Source organism: Anser anser (assembly GCF_964211835.1).
Source record: "Anser anser genome assembly, chromosome: Z".
Lineage (NCBI taxonomy): Eukaryota > Metazoa > Chordata > Aves > Anseriformes > Anatidae > Anser > Anser anser.
Window position 1 is genome coordinate 77605269 of NC_139723.1, and position 19587 is coordinate 77624855.

The 19587-nt window shown below is 44.1% G+C and overlaps 1 protein-coding gene across 5 annotated transcripts in view; it reads right to left on the minus strand.

Moving 5' to 3' along the window:
- UNC13B (unc-13 homolog B) overlaps positions 1-19587 on the minus strand; it is a 219894-nt gene that overhangs the window by 164604 nt on the left and 35703 nt on the right. For all 5 annotated transcript variants that reach the window (XM_083818327.1, XM_083818325.1, XM_083818328.1 and 2 more), the window contains exons 6-7: positions 7239-7309; positions 4060-4117 (exon numbers count right to left, since the gene is read on the minus strand). In XM_083818327.1, the coding sequence (XP_083674453.1) occupies positions 4060-4117; positions 7239-7309 (129 nt within the window). The remainder of the gene's footprint in view (positions 1-4059; positions 4118-7238; positions 7310-19587) is intronic.

A 19587-nucleotide genomic window follows, 5' to 3' on the forward strand; every position in this document is an offset into this window, starting at 1 on the left:
AAAAAAAAAAGAGAAAATAAAAACCACAGCCATGGTAGATGGGCATTTTACAGAGCAAAAGACACACAAGACAGAACTACAATGTGCTATGGTCTATCAGGGCCTAACTGTGAAAAGAGCAACAGCACAGGCTCCAGGAAACAGAAGAAAAGTATACGCTTTATCCTCCCTTCTCTGCATTCTCAGAAAGATTATCAGACGAAGATAACAGGACAGGCATAACTGGTTCATTCAGGAGCAGTTAGATTATCTTCTCTCAGAATCATACTGAACAAACCAGCTCTCCACCGGACTTCTAAACTCCCCCCAAAAAAGGTAAAGGGCAGTATTTCCAATAACTGATATTAACCAAGACAGTCAGATATTCTCCCCAATATTATTGAGTACCTTTCTCATCCTCATTTGCACTGCCGTCTGCTCCAAATCAGAGATGCACTTAAAATACTGACAGAGTAACTCACTTATGAATTATAATGGCCTTTTACATTGCCAGAAATGATCTTGAGCATTCAAGGAAAATAGATCTATACCTACAACAGTAAATAACTTGAGTCAATAAGCTCTAAGTAATCAAATAACATTTTTTTCAATGCTTTATTTACAGTGAAACTCCAGACAGTAAAAATTTGCTTTCTTTTTAATTCACTTTCAATTTCAGCTTGTGGGTAAAATCCAATATGAGGATGCTGCAGTTATCCAACAAGGAGGTATCAGGAAATTAAGAATTATGGTTCTGGAATTACAAAATCCACTGGCACTATAGTGCCTTGCTTATTGCTTGAGAGCACTAAATTTAAATCAATTGGTTGCATGTGATCTTGCTGGGTCAGAATAAATATATAGAGGAGCACAGAAGTTGAGAAGTAAAAAGAAAATGGCCAAGTATAATGAAGAAAGAGGCAGGAAGTGCCTGGACCAGTTAGAGAGACGTGTACAACAACAGAGCTGCCTGCTTCTTTTAAGAATAGGTAATGCAGGATTGGGCTTCTTACAACAGTAATGATGAGTTTGACTTTTCCAGGGACAAAGCAGCATTCAAGAATGAAACTGGCAGCTCCATTATCTCTGGAAAAATTAGAGCACTTAATCTGGACTGAGATTTCCTATGGCACGACGCCAAGGCAGCAGCCCATGAATGAGCAGAAGTGAGAACCCATCGCCACAGATCAGTAGTTGGGTTTTAGACATGGCCTCCCTATCTTCTCTCTCTGCCCCGTCCGTCTCCCCCTCTGTACTGCCGATGCAACACAAGATGTTGTGCCAAGGCAGAAGATAAGGAAATAACCATGAGAGAAGGTGGTTTGAGAAGTGGACAGATATGTATGGAGAGCACAGGCACAGAACAGGGCAGAACTGTAATCTAATACCTAACATGTAGGGGCAAGTATTTCCACATCTAATGAACCTGATAACCCTTCCTGCTAGAGTAGGATTTTCTCTAGCCAGAACAAAGAAGCCAGAAGAGCCTTCTGACAACTACAGGAAGGCAAATAACACCTGTGGCACATGCAGGTGCTCTCCCTGAACAATAATGCAGTTCCACCAAGGAATACAGGTTAACTGGGATAGAGAAGAGCATTCTAGGTCCCATTTCCAACAGGTCAGGCCAAGACTGACCCACACTTCTGCCAAATTAGACCAGATATAAAGTTACCTCTTGAAATGCAAGCTATGCTATCGCTCTCTGGTGCATAAGTGGGGTTGTGGTCGTGGTTTTTGTTGTGTTGGTTTTTTGTTTGGTTGTTTTGTTTATTTGTTTCAGTATTTGGAAAGATGAGGCAAAGTCTCACACGGCAAAAATTACTCATACTCAGCTTTTTGCACCTTCTAGATACCTAGTTCTGTTGTCCAGATGATCGTGTCCTGTTCCCAGCAGCAATCTGATCTCAGCTAGCACCTCATGATGGAAAATCAGATGAGTCTTACAAATGTTCCTGAGCATATTTTTATTATATCTAAAAATATATCTATCAATTATTTACCCACATGTTAAGAAAGAACATTCTGTGCTCAATGTGTTTTAGGTTCAGGAAGGACACCCACTCTGTTCCTATGTAAAAGGGGGTTGAGCGCCTGCGTCATATGCAAAGGTCGGGTCAGTTTTCAATACAGAGGCATAGTCAATGAATCTTCTTGGTTGAATTCTTGAGTTCCAAAGGACTGTGCAACATTCAGGCAAGCTTACAGTTCTTATGCAGAGAATAATTAATGGAAAGTTCATTTTCCCAAAGTACCTCTACATCAAGATGACTATTTCATATTTGGCCATGTAAACAATTAGATATTCAGAGATGCCGGATTCACAGAGGCAGTAGATAAGCAGAAGTACATGCAGTGCCACAGGCTTTATTGAATTACTAGAAAATTCTTTAATACATTAGCCACATGCTGCTATTAAATATTTAATATTGGAATTCTAATGACTGTTTTAATCCCATGAATGATTAAATTAATTCTTATGTGAAATTCATTGTTCTAATCAATTAATTGTTGTAAAAGGTCATTTTTTAGCAAGACACAGGCTGTTAACAGGCAACACAGAAAGGTCATCTGTAGTTCTTCACTATTATGTCTGTTTGCAAGAGGAGAGCTGGTCCTCCAGGGAAGACACCAGCTTCGAGAGCTTAAGGATGTAAAAGCACCATGCTGTGGGAATAGGTGCAGCTACTTTCCCTACACGGAAGCATTCCTCCCAATTTACCTAGGCTTCACAATATTTATTACACAATACAACAGTCAATCAGACCAGCCTCTCTCAAACAAAAACAAAGTCCAAGGCACACAGCCAGGAAAGTCATTTCAGCAAATAATACATTCATTACTTGGACACTTCATATCAGACTGTTTTTCTTTGACCTTCTGACACTTAAGAGTTCTGTATACTATGCTAATATGATTTTGTCAAGTATTACACTTTCTCCAATATTTCTTATTTGTAGGCCTTACAAAACAATTGTACCCTCCCACATATGAATTTATCTAACAAGTGTTTTATTCTGTATTTACGCTCTTTAAAAAAAAATACATTTGGTGTTACCTAGGCTATCAACGCTGGAATACTTTCGTATAGCCTTGTACATTTTCCAGCTACAGAACACCTTCAGATTTCCTAGGCAATTGATAACATCCATGTTTTCTTCAAGATATTTTTTAGGTAACATAATAAAAGCACACAGATAAATTAGTTTTACTCATGAAAAAAAAAGTAATTAACATTTCCTAATGTTAACAGCTTCGTAGATATCCTAACATCAGCCTAATGGACAAATAGCCTGCAAAGTATAATATGCAAGTCTTATAAGATTTTAAGTAGAGGATAAAAGATTTGTTTAAATTATGAACCTTGAGTTTTATTAATGTTGCTATCAAAAGTAGATAAGACATTCATAAGAGACATCACTGAGCTTTCATCTACTATATGTTAAAAGCAGTGCTTCAGAAATCTAATTTTGCGGACCATCAGATACAGTTTGTACTATGCTATTTTCCCATCCATGTTTTCAGAAGCATAAAAAATGCAAGATGAGATAAGCAGAAATTAGTAAAATATTTATCATTCATCATCACTGCATTTAAAAGTAATATCAAGTACACAAACCTCAGATGCATTTTAACAGGCTACTGGCAGGGCTTCCAACTCCATCTATTCTTCTCCTCTTAAGACTTCAAAGTCAAAAATAATTTTCAACACATGATGTTTAAACAGAACACAACCTGACTCGGCTATATAAAGGAAATTCAGCAATCAATTTTCTTATTTGCATTGGTATTGAAGGAGTCTGACAATCTAGGTGACTTTGAACACGTTGTGTTCCTAACACATGAGGACATACAAACATATTAGTGACTCAATGCCTGTTTTCACTTTCTAGCATCAGAAGCTTTACACCAACAATTTTTGGGGGCAGATCTTTTCATAGCCAACAAAATTTATTTGCTACAGAGACATTTAAGCATTTCAAACAAGAAATTATTGTTCAGATGTACCATCATTTTATAACTAAACAGAGAAGGAAATTGAGCACTCAGAATGAGGGAAAAAAATAAAGCCTAACTTACAACACTGGGAGGCAGCACTGGGCAATGGTTTCTTCTGGACTTCCTCCTGAAAGGAATACTGAAGAAAAAAAAAAAAGAAGAAACCCCATTAAGGAAGCAAATGGTAACTTCATGAAACAGATTTTGGAGTATGACATGCCACACTTCAGAGAAAACAGCTGTGGTGGCATCAAAGTGCTAAGTATTTACCTTAATATCCATATTCAAATATACTCCCAGATGCCTTCTCCCTTTTCATGCCAAAACCAGGTGTTAAAAACTGCACATCTGGTTAAGGTAATGTTTGCTTTACTGCAAGCACTGGGCCTATTCTGAGTTCGGAGAGCTCAAATTAGACATATAAAAGATTTGATTCTCATAATGTTACTATTATGAGGAGCTCAAAACCAAGCACGAGTCCATTATGTTTTATACACTCTAGTACGATTTCAACAGTTCAAAAACAAAGTGTGGGCTCACAGCAACATTACACCAGGAGACTGAAGTGGCTGGATAATTAGTGTGCCCAGCAGGGCAGTAACACAATGTTTTCCTATCCAACGCATACAGTGGATCACTGAAGAGTTCGTATGTCCAAAGCGAAGAATTTTAACGTCTCATTTAATTCTAAATTAGAAACAGTAACATATTTCAGTTAACCAACTCTGACTTTTTACAAAGCTGTTTGGTACAGCATCAAAGTGTTCCCTAAGGGAATGCCAGTGGTCATATTTTGTTATTTTCCTCTGTGTTGCATTATACAGAGATACAAGGAAAATTAGGACAATTGGGCAAAACAATAACATATATTTATTTATACTTTATACATATTTATACTTTGTTAAGTATAAAGGGTCTAAAGACAAAGGAAGTGGCAACCTCAGTGACCTGGTGCTGCAATCTGAGCAAAACAGAACTGCCAGACAGCCTCTCCATGGATTTGATAGGGATTAATGACCAGTCCATTACATGGAGGGCAGCAACCTGCAGATTTTTGCTGTGGTTATCTTCAAATCTGTGTTATTTAAAATGCACAAGTGATCCCGAGAGGCAGTTAGTCCTATCATCAATAAACTGCCACCTCAATGAGTTATCCAGGATTGTGAAAACAAGAACTACTGGATCTCGTAGCGCTGACTGTTTGACAAAATGATGAAAGGAAGTCTGACAATGAGCAATTTCAGTGGCACAGGACAGCAACGGTCCTAAATGATCGTACTTGGATCCAAAAATAGCAGTAGTTTGTCCTTTCTAAGGCATTAACCCAATGGCTATCGGCAGGCCCAAAATGGAAACTGAACATTAAGTGTTTGCAGGAGTAGCAACCAGAAAGCACTTCATAACACCAAATGCAAACTACAAATGAACCTGCATCTCAAATATTTTTGTGTGACTTTAGTCTGCTCATCCATTGTCTCAAGCAAAGATAGCTAACCTTAATGCACAGAAAAGATAAAGACACATTCCTGCATGAAATACCACTGTAGAACTGGGACTCTGCAGCCCAAAAGCCATGCAGAAGGAGAGGTTTGTGGAGCTGAGTGGCACAGGGTGAATGAATGAGGATCAGTCATTCAGCTTCTCCAAAAAAAACCTGCTCCCACCTGGTTTCACAACAAAGGGTTTATTTGCTCAGAGCAAACAAGGTATTTCTTCAGGCTATGCACAATTAAGTTACTGAATTCCTTGCTGTGTAACTGACCTCGGTGAGTTCAAATAGCAACTGGCATCTACAGAAAAAAAATCGATCAAGCATTTTTAAACACAACGATACTGCCTCTGGCCTTGGAAGTTCCAGAGCTACAAGTCACTGCAAATTAGGGGAATCCACAAGGAAGGTATCCCAGTTCTGGGTCACCTTCAGACATGGGAGAAGCGTTCTTACATTTTTCACGTTCTCACTGGTGAAAGGAAACATTCATAATAAATTTGTGATTGTTATGTCACAAATACAGAGGCATGATTTTGTTACTAATATGTGGTGAAAGCATGCACTTCACATGCAGATGGGCAGCACTCCAAGGGAAGGAGAGTCTCACAAAGCTCGGGACATCGTTCAGCAAATTCAGGTTCAGTGAAACACTAGAGGGCATCTATGCTTCACTGAAGTACCTGGCACAGACTTCTGCTTACAGTCCACAGGAGCAGGGAGGCACCACAGCAGTATCACTGACACACAAAATCATACATTTAGTTTCTCATCAGCTCCAAGAGGTTCTCAAACTTCTAGGAAGGCAGGAGAGGTTGCCTTCAAGCAATTATGTTTTTATTGACCCAAATACTGGTCTGTTCTCAGTCAAAAAGAAAACCCACCTTGTTTTTCTCCATCTACACAGTAAACCCAATGACTCAAATATGGAGTGGAGAAGAGGAGATGAAAAATCCCAGAACAAAAATTTCCTAAAGTCACTGACAGAACATTTTGCAAGATATCTTGCTAAGGAATGAGACTTACTAAGAGTTTAAGCAAGCCCCACACTTCTACTCACTGGTGTTGGCATCAACACATGAGAGGTAAGAAACGCTAAACTTCTGGTACAGACATAATTATGTCAAGTCCTGCTTTGCAGACAGTACCATAGTATGAAGTGTAAATAAAGGTTTTATTAATATAAACGTTCCAGGTTCTCTAATAAAAATCACAACTTTTCATTTTGTAGTGGCTTAGCCAAGTACATACTAAGAAAACCCAGAAAATCAAAATCATAGCTAGCAGGTATTACAGTCCAAGATTCATAAACTGAGCCACAAACAACTGGATTTGGACAAAAGTTTTCCCTCCAGCACTCTCTGATCCAAGAAAGATTCAGTATCTTGTTTTGTCTTCTTCCCAGAAGAAGCTAACTGCAATAAAAAATCCTTTTTGATTTGATTTCACAAATGAAGAGAACCTATCATAGCCTGTCAAAAATGTTTCACTCACTTGTGAGTTAAAGCATGATGTTAACTTTCTTTTGAGTGTATGTGCAACAACTGAGCAGTTCTCACTATGTGAGCATTTCCCCAATGCAGGGAAAAACATTTCTCTGCTTAACAATAACAGTACACTTGGGAAAACCATTCTGCAAGTAGTCCACAGAAAACTTGTAAACAATGAACACTTAGTAGTTACCTTAGCAATCACAGAGATCTAATACAAAGACTGAAAGTAAGATATAAGGGATTCAGGACTACCTTCATCTTTTAATTCAGATATTTACCTCATCATCTCCCAGAGAATTTATTTGTTCTAATTTTCTGGTCCAGTATCTGGCTTCTTCCTCTGGGATATCTGTAACAGAAGAACAAGCCACACCATCTTATTAGCCAGTCAAGTCTGCATTTACCACCAGAAGCAATAAAACAGGGAGGGTATTCCAAGAGCATACCACAAGAGAAAAAAAAACATACCACACAATTTTGAAGCAACAAGATTGGCCTGTACTAGCACTCAGAAAATAAATGTTCTAAATACACAGTTCAGCACTTACATTACTTTCTTGTTTAAAGCCAATTAACCAAATGTACACTGCACAAAGGTCAGAAAGAATAAGACTGGTTCATATGATATTTAATTCAAGTATTAGTTGTATGAAGAGCCACTTCATAATAATGCACTTGCTAGATACTTAATAATACATAGCAAGATCAAGAGCCTCTTCTGGAGGCTTTTATAACCTCAAAAGAACAAGAAGTCATTTTGGATAGCACATCTTACACAAAAACTTGGTATGACACAAATGTAGCAAAAAAAAAAAAAGGAAACAATCTCTTGTTTTTCTTTGCAGGTAGTAAGCCAGATCTTGTGAGGAAATGAACAGTGCTACAGACAGTTATATTCATATGGAAGCACACTCCTGTTTCTACAGCACAATGCAACTTCATTGGGAAATGAACCGCAACAACCCTTTTACCTTCCAGGAGGTTTACCAAGTTAATGACTGACAGAACGTAGCAGGCATTACCACCTTTGTTTTGGGAACTATTTTTTATTTCACACTTTGAAGTAATGCAGCGTCCTAACGGTTTGAAGAGAACACAAAATTCTGCCACTCAAGACTTCATCTCTCAGAGGGCACCCCTGGAGATGCAGATGAAGTGCTGAGGAGAGCTTAACCCAAGGCAAGTCAGGTACAAACTGTGACTAAGGAATAGAGCAAGAAGGGCACTGCACCAAGGGAAATAACCCACTGAAAGAAAAGCATCAGTCAGGCTCCCCATCCAGGAGAATTAGATAAATTATTTAGGGATAGGGGAAGAAGGGTGTAAAATCACTGGAAAAAGAGAAGGAAAGAAACCAAAACTTTTTTTAAACCACGCTCAGCATCACCCCGCATGTAGAGTGGTCAGTTGACCATACCTCCATGAGAGTACAATGATTTCTGAAATGTGGTTATTCAGGACAATACTGCACAAATGTAGAAAACTTCAGAGCTCATATGGGATGGTCGTGGCAGAGGTAGGGATGGCTCCAGCTAGACACCACCAACTGTATAAGCCTCACCATCCCAAACACTGACAAGTGAAGAGGAGCATAATACCATTTAGGCTAGTTTTCCAGTCTCTTGTAACCTTCACACTTTCTTGTACCTAGTTAGGTGTAAACATCTTAGCTGCAAAACAAGTTCACTTTCCTGAAACAAACTGTACCCCATGAATATGGCCTCAACAATATGCATAGACAAGAACCCATAGAGAGGTAGGCTGGGAGGGTCTCCTGATAAAAAGGTAGTTCTGGGAGTTACATCCACTCTTGCTCCTCAGAGAAACAAGAAAAAGTTTTATTGGCAGATGAACATTTCACTGGGATGGGAAATTAAAAAGAAAAAAGGCAACAAAAACAATGATTTCAGAAAGGACCAGGTATCTATTGCTTCTTAGACTCAAAGGGTTAGATGTGTCCCCTCCACCACACAAACTACCCTCTTATAAAGAGGATGACCCCAAAATATCTGGAGAAAATAGCAGCCACTGTACTGAAACATAAACATCTTTCAACAAGAAAAAAGAACATTTCCAGATTTCACAGAATTTAAAGTTTCAGAAGTAGGTATTTCCTTGGACTATGAACAAACGCCTACACTTTAAAAAAAAAAACACAACTGTTTTTATGAAATGAGTCTCACCCAGGCAAGAAGAATAAAAAGAGTCCCCACCTGAGAAAGTTTTAGGGCACTAGAAACCCAGTACCTGAGTCAAGAAAACCTGCATTAAGCAGAAAAGAGAAAATTTGTTTCTCTTTTCTTGCAGGGAGATCAAAGTAATTTATTTTAATTATAATACACAGAGTCAGTTGCTCTTTCTGATGCGTACTACATTGCTTTGTTGTTATATGCTCTTAGAAAAAGTAGGAGAAACATGAGAGGGTCTTCAATAATTATGGGAATTATAGAAAAACATAGATGCTTTTGATCCTCAGAGCTGTGGATCACAGTTGCACAAAAACCTTGAGCTCCACGCAAATTAGGGATGACATTCAAAGGTTATCTGAACAGAATACATCTAGAATGAGGACATCAATTAACTGCACTGAGCATTGGACCCAAAGAGATTTAGGAAGACAAGAAACTCCAACAAGGACTTGAAGCAATCCAAATGTTACAAAAAAATATGGAGTTTTGTACTCAAAAGTCATCACATCTGTAAAAGATGAAGAAAAACCTCAAACTGAGGACTAAAGATTACAGCCAAAACAATTAAAATAAAATCTAGAAATCCAGAAACGTGAAATCTAGACCAAGGAGACATAGGAGGAACGAAGCAATGGATTAATATCAACACAGCAGAAACTGCATTGGTCTCAGGGTAGGCTTCTATGCTTTCTTATAGACATCAGTTTAGCTGCACACCCAGGCAACAAGGAGCACCGTATGCCTCTTGTATTTGTTGTTCCTATCTTGTATCCAAGATGCCTGTTTTACAAACAGAGCTAACAGATTTTTAGCACAGGTTTGCTGCTGTTCTAGCAAAACAGCTTCTTACACAAGTCAGCAATAACGTCTGCCATGGTCTAGCTAATGGCTGTTTTAAGGATGTCTTTTTGACCTTAGGGACCCTCTTGTCATTAATACTAATGGCCATACAGCTACTTCACAGCAAATTTTAAACATGAAACAATAAATTTCAGTCAAGTTACCTGCTCAGAAGAATAAACACTCAATGAGACAGAATTACTGATTTTTTTAAATAAAAAAAAGTTGAGAAGTAAGTTTATTGCTATTTTTAGTTTCCCCATCCATTTGTGTCTGGCCTTAATCACCTGTTTTGTTGAAGCTGGTTCTTTGGAATGCAGAGAATGGAGATCCCTAATGCAGAGCTCACAGACGATGATGCTTACAAGCCTACATCCACTAGCCAGCTCCTACATCACTACCCAGCTTCGACTACAAGCCCAAGTTACTCTGCTACATTAACTTTAGCTTACAAGATAAGAAGCTGAACTAGTCCAAAAAGAGGCCATCTGATGCCAGCCAAGCACTCCACTGACAACGTGCTCAGTAAACAGGAGGAGCAAGGCCATACGGCAGAGAAACAAAACTGCTGAACAAGAACAAAGAGGGGATGGGAAGACCTGTACCCTAGCGTCCTGAGGCCTCTTACTGTGACATCAACACAGAAAGGTCGCAAGCTTTATTGCCCTTGCTCCTACTGCCATCATTTGCTGAAAGCTGAAATCCCTGTCTCTCTGGGCTCCTGGTGTCAGGGAGCACCAAGGGCTGGATGCTCCCTACGGGAGGGGAGGCGAGGGGGATCCCACGGCCAGCAGGGCAGGGACTTGCCAGCCAGGGCCCTGTCCTACAGCTCCCAAGCAATGTGAGCCAGGCAGGTCCGGAGACCATGGCCAGGTTCAAGCGAGAATTCATTCACCAGGCACATACATGGTGCTGACGAGGTGTATCTGAGGTCAAGCCAGGAAGATTCCTGCTTAGAGATCTCTAACTTGCAATAACCAGGAGTTTCAGCACAAAAGCTTCTTTCTACTCTGGGAGGCCTTGGTCCAGAGCTCCTTGCTCTGCTGCTTGAACATCACCTTGTGCCAACTGAGCTCTTCCTCAAGTAGCAAGCCCAGGGCTGGGGCATGTGCCAGGAGAATAAGTGCTGTAAGTAAAATAAACGCATCTCCCCCCCGACACATTTCATACAAGCCTTCGCCTGGCTTCCTCTCTTCCCAGCCCCAGTTCCTCGCCTTTCCGGAGGAATGAGAGTCTTCACAAGCTCTCACTAAAAAGCCTTTGTAGACCTAAGCATTTCTCTTTCTGTACAGTTCCCAATAAAGCAACAAAGAATATCTACTCCACCTGATGGGTAGATGCAGATCAGCATGCTCCCTTGCTGGGAGTGATGTGAATACTAAAAGCATTTTTACTCCAATTATCTTACTAGAAACAGCCTGGCACAGACCCAAACTGCTATAGTTCAGGAGCCAAATGCATTTTAAGTACTCTATCCTGTGCAACTCACACATAGCCACTGAGCTTCTAAATAGGGGAACAGGGTAAAATTGCCTCTAAACAGCACAATTTCACACTTGAAAAGCAGCATCTCGAAAAGTCTGTGGCAGCACACACTCACTACATCTGAGGAGACTTCTCCACACCAGCAAAGTTTCTAAAAAAAAAAAAAAGCTGCCTCCTTACCTTGATATGTCTATCTCATTCCTGAGAAGGATCAGATTTGATCAGTGGAGAAAGCTGCTCCAACCTGTCTTAGTGTACAACTGTTTCCTCCCATCAAGAAGGCAGTTTGTTATTTTTAAAAGAGCACAAAAATGCTTTGTACTATAGGGATTAACGTGAATCATTACTGAGTTGGTATTTCAAATGCTCACACTTTGGTGCGTTCTTACAGAAGATGACTTTCAGTCATCCTGTTTCTCCAAGATCAAACATTTCAGAACATAAGGCTGGCAGGGGACATTTAGTTGACAGTCCAGTGCCCGGCACCGCAGCCCACCACACACAGATGCTCACTGCAGACAGGGCTTCAGGTCTGCTCCTTCCCCCATACACCACAAGCTAGCACCATAATAACACTACCAAACATACGGCAAGAGCTGCATCTGGAACCTGCAATGGGTTATGTGGAAGTTCTAACAAGTTATATTGTTGTTCCACAACAGAACTGGGCATTAACAAAGTTTAATTTCTGGATGACCCAAAGAAAGGTCATTTTATATCACCAGGAGCAACAGAGACTACAACAAGTCTCACCAGCCCTTTTTAGGAGATGATTGCTTCCCAACCCCAAGCCTGGTAAACACTTAAAAATATGTTCACTTGAAAAAGGGAAAAAAAATCTCTTGGCTGTCTGCATCAGGTACTACCACTAGCAGCATCAGCACACTCTTGCACTCCTTTCTGCTTTTAGCTGTCACCCATCTCCAGAGTACCAGGAGAAAATACACCAGGGAAGAATCCCAAACACTTGCCGAGGCGACCGGCTCCGGGGCAGACGCGTGCTGCAGCGGAGCGCGGGATCGGGACAGGCAGGGCTATTTTTCGGGCATCGAGCCTACGTGAGGGAGCCGCCAGGCACCGGCAGCCCTCGTGAGGGAGGCTGACGAGGCGTAGGCGGGGCCAGCAGCGTCAGCGTCAGCGACAGCGTCAGCTCCTCCCCCCGGCCGTTCAAAGGCAGCCCTTAGGGAGCGCGAGCGACCAGGAGCGCGGCGACCAGGGCCGGCAAACAGGGAGTGACGCGGTGGGAGTGACGCGGCAGTTAGCGAGGCAGTTGGCGCAGGCAGGGCGGGCAGGCAGGGCGGAGCGCTCACACCCGCCCATAGGGACAACTCCTCTAACGGCACTCTCCCGTCAGCTGGGCTGCGATGGTCTCCACCAGGCACGGTGCTTTCTCTAGGAAGTCAGTGCACACCCAGACCGACTGCCCGTCCAAACATGCGGCAGTTCAGGTCTCCGGATGCGGGGAGTGTCTGAGCCTCTTGCTGCCATCGGCGGGGGGCAGAGAGACTGCTTGCGTGAGGTGCGAGCAGGTGGACGACCTGGTCCGCATGGTGGCAGAGCTCAAGGAGGAGGTGCAGAGGCTGAGGGATATCAGGGAGTGCGAGCGGGAGATAGACTGGTGGAGCGACTCCCTGCAGGACCGGAGGGAGAGGGACCAGGGTGAGACGCCCCAAAGGGGGGTGGACCCCCTGCCCTGTTGCCATCGGGCAGAGGGAGGGGACCTGCGAGTTGAGGAGGAATGGAGGCAGGTCCCTGCTCGACCTCGCAGGAGATGCCCTCCCCTTCCGGCGCCGCCTTCCCAGGTGCCCTTGAACAATAGGTTTGAGGCCCTGGAGCTGGAGAGACCGGTGGGTGAGGATGAGGTAGGAAGCCTACCCGGGAGGATGCCTGAGGTGAGGAAGTTGACTCCACGCCTCAGGACTGCCTCCACCAAGAAAGAAAGAAGGGTGATTGTTGTGGGCGACTCCCTCCTCAGGGGAACGGAGGGCCCTATTTGTCGGCCTGACCCCACACATAGGGAAGTCTGCTGCCTCCCTGGGGCCAGGGTCAGAGACGTTACCAGGAAGCTTCCAAACCTGGTTCGCCCCTCTGACTATTACCCGCTTTTGATAGTCCAGGCTGGCAGCGATGATGTTGAAAAGAGAAGCCTCAGGGCCATCAAACAGGACTATAGGGGGCTGGGACGATTGGTGGAGGGAGCGGGAGTGCAGGTGGTGTTCTCGTCCATCCCTACGGGGGAAGGGAGAGGCACGGAGAGGACATGGAAAGCTCATGTGGTTAATAGGTGGCTCAGAGGCTGGTGCCAGCATAGAAATTTTGGGTTTTTTCACCATGGGGAGCTTTACTCGGCACCCGGCCTGATGGCCCCAGATGGGTCTCTATCTCCAAGGGGAAAACGGATCCTAGGCCAGGAGCTGGCGGGGCTCATAGAGAGAGCTTTAAACTAGGTAAGAAGGGGGACGGGGCTCAAACAAGGCTTGTCGGAGCTGTGCCGGGGGAAACAATGGCTAGGCCGGGGAAGAAGGCGATGGCCCAGCTGAAGTGCATCTACACTAATGCACGCAGCATGGGTAACAAACAGGAGGAGCTGGAAGCCATTGTGCAGCAGGCAGGCTACGACTTGGTTGCCATCACGGAGACGTGGTGGGACCGCTCCCACGACTGGAGTGCTGCAATGCCTGGCTATCGGCTCTTCAGGAGGGACAGGCAGCACAGAAGGGGAGGTGGCGTGGCTCTCTACATTAGAGAATCTTTCGATGTTGTAGAACTCCAGGCTGGGAATGATAAGGTTGAATCCCTGTGGGTTAGGATCCGCGGGAAGGCCGGCAAGGCTAGCATCCTGGTGGGGGTCTGTTATAGACCGCCAAACCAGGATGAGGAGACGGATGAGGAGTTTTATAGGCAACTGACAGAAGTTGCAAAATCGTCGGCGCTTGTCCTCGTGGGGGACTTCAACTTCCCGGACATATCCTGGAAACACAACACGGCACAGAGAAAGCAGTCTAGGAGGTTTCTGGAGAGCGTGGGAGATAGCTTCCTGACGCAGCTGGTCAGTGAACCTACCAGGGGTGGTGCCCCGCTAGACCTTCTCTTCACAAACAGAGAAGGACTGGTGGGAGATGTGGTGGTCGGAAGCTGTCTGGGGCAGAGTGACCACGAAATGGTAGAGTTCTCTATTCTTGGCGAGGCCAGGAAGGGGACCAGTAAAACTGCTGTCTTGGACTTCCGGAGGGCTGACTTTGAGCTGCTCAGGATGCTGGTTGGCCGAGTCCCTTGGGAGGCGGTTCTGAAGGGCAGAGGAGTCCAGGAAGGCTGGGCGCTCCTCAAGAAGGAAATCGTGATGGCACAGGAGCGGTCCGTCCCCACGTGCCCAAAGATGAGCCGGCGTGGAAGAAGACCGGCCTGGCTCAACAGAGAGTTGCGGCTGGAGCTTAGCAGAAAAAAGAGGGTTTATAATCTTTGGAAAAAAGGGCGGGCCACTGAGGAGGACTACAAGGATGTAGCGAGGCTGTGCAGGGAGAAAATTAGAAAGGCCAAAGCTCATCTGGAGCTCAACCTGGCTACTGCCGTTAAAGACAACAAAAAATCCTTTTACAAATACATCAACGCGAAACGGAGGACTAGGGAGAATCTCCATCCTTTACTGGATGCGAGGGGAAACCTAGTTACTAAGGATGAGGAAAAGGCTGAGGTGCTTAATGCCGCCTTTGCCTCAGTCTTTAGCGGCAATACCGGTTGTTCTCCGGACACCCAGTGCCCTGAGCTGGTGGAAGGGGATGGGGAGCTGGATGTGGCCTTCGCTATCCATGAGGAAATGGTTGGCGACCTGCTACGGAGCTTGGATGTGCGCAAGTCGATGGGGCCGGATGGGATCCACCCGAGGGTACTGAGAGAACTGGCGGAGGAGCTGGCCGAGCCGCTTTCCATCATTTATCGGCAGTCCTGGCTATCGGGGGAGGTCCCGGTTGACTGGCGGCTAGCCAATGTGACGCCCATCTATAAGAAGGGCCGCAGGGCAGACCCGGGGAACTATAGGCCTGTCAGTTTGACCTCAGTGCCGGGGAAGCTCATGGAGCAGATTATCTTGAGGGTCATCACGCGGCACTTGCAGGGCAAGCAGGCGATCAGGCCCAGTCAGCATGGGTTTATGAAAGGCAGGTCCTGCTTGACGAACCTGATCTCCTTCTATGACCAAGTGACGCGCTTGGTGGATGAGGGAAAGGCTGTGGACGTGGTCTACCTTGACCTCAGTAAGGCTTTTGACACCGTTCCCCACAACATTCTCCTCAAGAAACTGGCTGCTCGGGGCTTGGACTGGCGTACGCTTCGCTGGGTTAGAAACTGGCTGGATGGCCGGGCCCAGAGAGTTGTGGTGAATGGAGTCAAATCTGGCTGGAGGCCGGTCACTAGTGGAGTCCCCCAGGGCTCGGTACTGGGGCCGGTCCTCTTTAATATCTTTATTGATGATCTGGATGAGGGCGTCCAGTGCACCCTCAGTAAGTTTGCAGATGACACCAAGCTAAGTGCGTGTGTCGATCTGCTCGAGGGCAGGAAGGCTCTGCAGGAGGATCTGCATAGGCTGGAGCGATGGGCTGAGGTCAACTGCATGAAGTTCAACAAGGCCAAGTGCCGGGTCCTGCACCTGGGCTGCAACAACCCCAAGCAGAGCTACAGGCTGGGAGATGAGTGGCTGGAAAGCTGCCTGGCCGAGAAGGACCTGGGAGTATTGGTGGATAGTCGGCTGAATATGAGCCAGCAGTGTGCCCAGGTGGCCAAGAAGGCCAACGGCATCCTGGCCTGTATAAGAAGCAGTGTGGCCAGCAGGTCGAGGGAAGTGATTGTGCCCCTGTACTCGGCTCTGGTGAGGCCGCACCTCGAGTACTGTGTTCAGTTTTGGGCCCCTCGCTACAGGAAGGACATGGACGTGCTCGAGCGAGTCCAGAGAAGGGCGACCAAGCTGGTGAGGGGTCTGGAGAACAAGTCTTACGAGGAGCGGCTGAGGGAGCTGGGCTTGTTCAGCCTGGAGAAGAGGAGGCTCAGGGGCGACCTCATCGCTCTCTACAGTTACCTGAAAGGAGGCTGTAGAGAGGTGGGGGTTGGTCTATTCTCCCACGTGCCTGGTGACAGGACGAGGGGGAATGGGCTAAAGTTGCGACAGGGGAGTTTTAGGTTGGATGTTAGGAAGTACTTCTTTACCGAAAGGGTTATTAAGCATTGGAACGGGCTGCCCAGGGAGGTGGTGGAGTCACCATCCCTGGAGGTCTTTAAAAGACGTTTAGATGTAGAGCTTGGGGATATGGTTTAGTGGAGTACTTAGTGTTAGGTCGGAGGTTGGACTCGATGATCTTGAGGTCTCTTCCAACCTAGAAAAATCTGTGAATCTGTGAATACCAGGTGGAACCAAAAAGAGAAATTTAATCCAGGAAACAGAAAGACTGGCTTTTTTGTACTAACCTCACTGTATATGCAATCATGTTTTACACCAAGGACTTTACCTTTTTGGTGTTTTGTATTTGTTCTTTTTCTTTTTCCCCTCTTATAATCCCTCGCAAACTTTTCAAGCTCCAGCTAAACATATTGAAACACTTTAAATAAGTAGATATGAGTAGCCTGGGGTACGTTATTTCTGTGCATCACCTAACCTAAATGAAACAGAGCAGCCAGAAGTGACGGAAAAAGTACAAAAGCACAGCCAAAGGGAAGAACACTGTTTTGTTACAGATGCATTTTAGCAGGCCTGGAAAGCAGCACAAGCTGCACGTGTGCACACACGTTGCTCAGGTTCTCCTGCATCTATAACAGCCAGGAGGACTTCACCCGGGAAACAAAATGTGATACACAATGTTCCCAAGTGTCACTGCAAACACACTTATTAAAACATTACGTCTACAGTGACAGAGCTGCTGACTTAAGAACTTTCACGGCAGATCAACGATCTATTTAGTTCCCCGTGTGGACTTAAAGCAGCAGTTTCCAGCTGATAAAAACAAGACAGTATAAACATGCAGGCATGAAGAGTCCCCCCTGCTAGCCCCCCAGCTACAGGAGGGCTCCTCAGCAAATCCACCAGGAGCAATGCAGAGGCTGTGAGCTGAGCTACCTCCCTTCACGATTCCAAGTCTCAGAGGGCAGGAAAAAAGAGCCTAAACCACCTCATAGTTCTTCTTTCTCTACCCCACAGGCAATGGCAGCAGACGTGCAGTCAGCGTGAGAAGGGAAGCACTGCTGGAGGAGATGATACGGGCAGACGCTGTCTTCCCAAGAGGAAGATCCCACACGCTCAGTACCTCCAGCTGTTCAACCAGCCTCTGCCCTTGTCTCGAAGGACAAACTGAAAACGAAGTTCTAAGAAAGGCAGCGGCATTCTTCCAGGGAAGAGCAGCAGAAGCCTTCACACAGCTAGCTGATGCTCCCATCCTTTGCTGGACATTACAAAACACGGCACAAGCTGACAACTTTTCACACTCCATAATAAAAGCCTTTCAATATAGCTGTGTCAAGTTCCTGTTATTTCAGCATTTGGCGTAGAAAGCAAGGGAACAAATAATAGATGCATTACAAATGATCACTTGTCTTATATCAGAAAGAGAAAAGTCACTAAATTCTTGTTACTTACTTAACATTCTTAATTTTCTTCATGAAATCCTACTTTTCAGAATTAGATTTTTTGGTTCTGTAGAACATAATTTTAAAATACTGTTTAAAAACAAAAACAAAACAGCAAAAACAAGAGTCCTGTGTTGAGTGGATTAGCAGGGAGAAAACACTCTATTACATTTAATATTCATCATTTGTTAAATCCAGGTTCTGTACCACGTAACAGTTTACAGGAAGTCTGTTTTTCCTATACTTGAAAAAAATCACAAAATGTAACACATTCCAAAACACGAATTGCAGAGTAAAGTTCACTTTTTGATACCGTCTGAACATAAAAAGCCATCAGAAATTCACATTCTTTTAAAACAGAGATCATTTACAAGTACCATCAGAATGAACTTAGATGAGAAGGTAGCAGCTGCCAGCCTTGCCTTTAGCTACCCTTGCTGTGTTCTCTCCCTGTCAGAAGGCTAAACATTTGCCCCAAAGAACCAATATTTCACCCCACATCAAAATGGTCAATTGCTCCTCTCCTCACATTAAAAAATAAAAATAAAATAAAATAAATCATGGTATCACAGAATCTTTTAGGTTGGAAAAGACCTCTAAGATCGTCTAGTCCAACCTTTAACCTAGCACTGCCAAGTCCACCATTAAACCATGTCCCCAGACACCACATCTACACGTTTTCTGAAGACCTCCAGGGATGGTGACTCAACTACAGTTGAGCAGGCAGCCTGTTCCAATGCTTCACAACCCTTTCAGTGAAGAATTTTTTCCTAATAGCCAACCTAAACCTCCCACAGCACAAGTTAATGCCATTGTTCCTCTTGTCATAACACAGGAAAATTATGAAAGTTTAAATTTAACCTCACATTCCTGTTATTTTTCAGCTGTGCTCCCCTATTCTTAGGTATATAATGGATACAGAGATTAGAGTTAGATAGATAAAGCAAAGTGGGATGGTGAATAAAATAAGGGTTGAGGAGGAAGCAGACCTGGCATTACCTTCTTGATGAGCCAGTACTTTTGCAAATACAGCTGGAGAAGCCAAGACCCCTAAATTTGAGCATCACAGCCAATCCCAAGCAATCCACTATGAGGACTAGCTACAGCAGCTATCCACAAAAGTACCTCTGCAGTTGGAAATCAGTTTGCCATTATTTTGCATTAAAGTCATAGCCTGTGGCCCACAATTGACCATGTTTACAATGAGAGACGCTTCCTAGTATAGGAGGGTCACTGAACTACAGTAACACTCAGCTCTGAGAAAGTTCCTGATACTACCACGTCACCTCCTGAGAAAGGGAATGTGCAGTCAGGAGATGCTAAAATCTTTCCAGCTCCTTCTTTTGCATTCTGCCCCTTCCCTTTTTAAATAAGAATCAAATTGAAGAAGAATTCAAAAAGCATGAGTGAAATCCATAGAAATTTTACACACAATCATACACACGCCCACCTTTTAAGCACATTTTTCCAGCACTTGTAAGAGATCACCATTGCCTATTGTTTTCAG